This window comes from Dipteris shenzhenensis, chromosome 18 (genome assembly GCF_047967505.1).
Source record: "Dipteris shenzhenensis isolate YYH24624 ecotype China chromosome 18, Dip_SZ_1.0, whole genome shotgun sequence".
Classification (NCBI taxonomy): domain Eukaryota; kingdom Viridiplantae; phylum Streptophyta; class Polypodiopsida; order Gleicheniales; family Dipteridaceae; genus Dipteris; species Dipteris shenzhenensis.
In genome coordinates, this window is record NC_141613.1 from 31707638 (window position 1) to 31711173 (window position 3536).

General features: G+C 44.6%; 1 protein-coding gene across 1 annotated transcript; it reads right to left on the reverse strand.

Moving 5' to 3' along the window:
- Positions 1–223: 223 nt before the first annotated feature.
- PDE329 (calcium homeostasis regulator) lies at positions 224–1653 on the reverse strand. The gene is made up of 3 exons (XM_087389710.1): positions 1287–1653; positions 1009–1173; positions 224–873 (listed from the first exon to the last, which is right to left on the reverse strand). Exons 1-3 carry the CDS (start codon positions 1641–1643, stop codon positions 478–480), a joined length of 918 nt encoding a protein of 305 aa, XP_087245836.1. The 5' UTR covers positions 1644–1653; the 3' UTR covers positions 224–477.
- Positions 1654–3536: the final 1883 nt, after the last annotated feature.

The window sequence follows — 3536 nt, forward strand, 5'->3', positions numbered from 1 at the left end:
CAATCGGCCAATCAAGGAGGCCCATGTACAAAGAGCACATCAAGATGCAAGAGGAAAAGGACCTCTCCAACTCCTGAAAGGAACTTTGATGTTTTCATTTTTAAAGAGTGCTGAAAACTGGACCCTAATATAAAGTGCATTACACCACATCTTGGGCACATGTGCAGTACCAGCCTGTGGTCAATTCCCCATTCTAAAATAATAGGTCAGCATTTTCAAATTATGAGCCCAAGGAATATGTGTTTTCCCATTCTGGGGTGGGAGAAAATGGTCCCAATTGTAGAAATGTGAAGCACAAAAAGGAGGAGTTCTGAAAGCCAAAAAATGAAAAGTGCAACCGCTTCCATCTCATTCCTAAAGCTGTGTACTTCTTGTGTATCCGATTGAAAGAGAGCATAATCTACATTTATGCATACACGTATATATAGGAGCAGGAGAGCATAGAAGCAATCGAAAATAGAATAGAAAATGCTAGTATTACACAAAGCTTTTTGTCTTCTCTTCAGATTGCGTAGGACCTTGAGCACTCTGCTCTTGTTCCTTTTCAACCTCTTCAGACTGAAGGATATCTGGATCCATTCTGCTAAATTGTTTCACGTCTTCACTAGCCTGCCTCGATTCTCCACCTGCCTGCATAGAGCCCTGAAGGGAACTGTCCTCTGGTATCTTTGCAACCTTATCGCTCACCGCTCTTTCCACCTCAGCTTTGTCTGCTGCGGGAAAAACAGCTTGCAACATAAGAGTAAGCAATGTCGCATCTCGTTCGTCGATCGTAAGTCTCCCGATACAGCATTTACAGATGGCATCGAGTGCTTTTGCTGCACGGGCTTCATAGGGAACAAACGGAAGAGGCGACTTTGACAAACGCCGTTTCTGCCCACGCACAAGCTTGAGTCAACGTCAAATTACGAGACAAAAGAGTCCTGCAAAATCTAATCAAAGAGACGATGCAAAGCATGCATAGCTCTTTATGCAAGACAGCACGTGTGGAAGGGACCGTCTTATCACCTCTGTAGCTTCGTCCATTAAAATGTTGAACGCCTCCTCTTCGTATTGAATGTCGAAGGAAACACGCAATCGGGCGGCGCCCAGCATTAAGTCTTCGCTTTTCAGCAGACCAGCACCCAATGCTGCGGCCCAACACCAGAGCAATACGTACTGAGGTGTGGCCACCTACACAATCCATAACAATTTCAATGCGAATGGACAAAAGCACTGATTATCGGCACGACAGCCTGACGCAGAAGCATAATTCAACGGATGGAGAATCGACGCTAATAGCGTACCTTCCCATGGCGCTCTTCAAATTCAAAGAAAGCCACGGGCACGCCGGGAGGGAAAGCGCGGTAGACGCGAGTGCAGAACTCTTTAAACTGGATGCGATCACCGCCAACACCGCCATTGTCACTGAGGATGCGGGAGAGCAAGCCAACGACAGGCAAGGCGCCACGGATTTTCTCAAAAAACTCGAAGAAAGGGCTGGGGGTTTCGAGGTAAGAGCGGGGGGAAGGGGAAGAAGGAAGGGAGCGATGGCGGGGATGATGATGAGGGGCAAGCAGAATTAGGGTTTGAGCTATGGAGGGGGGACGCAGAGACCTCCATAGACAAGCTTGGTGAGGAAGATGATGAAGAGCAAGCTCCATCTTTGCTCTTTTTCTTTCTTCCTTCCTTCCTTCCTTTTGAGATGCCTACATGGGAGAAAGGGTCGCAACCGCCCCGCACGTGTTCGCGAGCGGTGTTCGCGGTTACTAGTTGGAGGAGATGAAATGGGCCAATGTTCGCGGTTACTAGTTGGAGGAGATGAAATGGGCCAATGTTCGCGGTTACTCGTATACCAGTTGAAGGAGATGAAATGGGCCAATCTTGACCCACCCACCTGTGAGATTCACCGGCGGTCATTGCGGGGCTTGCGGCTGTCACTAACGTGTCACTGGTATAGCAATTGGAGGAGATGAAAATGGGCCAATCGTGTCGTGGTTGGACGAGATGAAATGGGCCAATCATCCAATGCGCAGCAGCTGCACACAAACCTCTTGTGTCAAACCAATCTTTGCGCCCTACCGTCCCTCCTCTTGGGCCAACTCGAATACCAACCCTTTGCAAGATGGCCGGCGGCGCTGGTTTGAACCCATCCTAATTCTTCTTTCATACCCGCCGCTACATGAGCTTCCGACTCTCGAACGAAGTGGAACGCCTTTTCGAGGAGAAATCCACCAACCGGATTTCAACTATCGACCGAGCGGCTGTCTCTAGGTGTTTCTCTTATATTGGAGTTACCGCCACAAAGGCATGCTATCATATGAGGGGATGATTCTCATCATTGGAGGAGATTTTATCTTGAGGAGTGTGGGGGGTTAGCGTGCACCACATGATTAGAGCACGTGTCATGGTCATTACCATGTGTCACTTGCCCGTGTGTGCAGAGTCAAGTGCCCGTCACCATTTCAGCCAATCACAGCCCATCGCCATTTCATCCAATCAGCATTGTCTTTTCTTTTTTTTGATTATGTGTAAGCATTATGTGCAATGTCCCCTATTTTATTAGCACTCGCTCTCCTAAGGATAGAGTTGGGCCAAGTTTTGTGATTATTTGGTTTTTTTTGGGAATTTTTCAAATTCCCAAGCTCCACTTTTGGATGAATGAACTCTCCTTTTAGCACTTGACACATGGAATCCATCCATGCTGCAACATTTTAGACCATTACTTTCCAGCATGACCCATCTACAACAGGTTAGAGATCCGCTCTACTAGGTCTCAAGGTTTGAATCCTGGGTCTCAAGGTTTGGATCCTAGGGTGCCTTTGATTCCAAGGAATAAAATTATAGCTTTTATTTATAAATCTCAATATTGAGTGCCTTTTAAGAAAATTTTAAGGTGGATCTCTAGCATTACTTTTAGTTGGAAAAAAATGTTCTTGGTAATTATGCTTTGCATACATCTCTATCTCTCTCTCTCTCTCTCTCTCTCTCTCTCTCTCTCCATGTGAGAGTTTACAAATCTCAACATTTGTATGCTTTTTAGTAAATTTTCAAATCCCTAAACCCTCCACTTTAAAATTCAAATCCCCTTAGCGTCCTCTACCAATATTGGTAATTCAATTTGCAGCTCGCAAGGGGGATCCTTTTTTATTAACTATTTTCAAATGTTGTAGTGTAAAGCTTTCACCAAAATAGTCCTTAAACAAAATTGATATAAAAGTTTCATATAATGCTCAGAAGGTTCACAACTCATTTTATTAATGTTCATTTCAAACATGCAATTGTAGACTGTCCAAGAAGGGGGAGAACCCAATATTCATCATAAATGTGCATAGAGTATTCCTAATGCCCAAGTTGTTGCTCAAAATCTCAAATCTCAAAAACAAATATAGCAAATTCTATCCACTTCATTTGTTTCACTCTCACAGCTATCACTCATCAACTTCTAATACTTTTAATCTTGACTCATTCTATCTCTATGTATCATGTCTCATGCTAAATCATCCACTCTAACATTCTCAATATGTGCCCCTTACTCAAAAACGGTGAGTTCACTC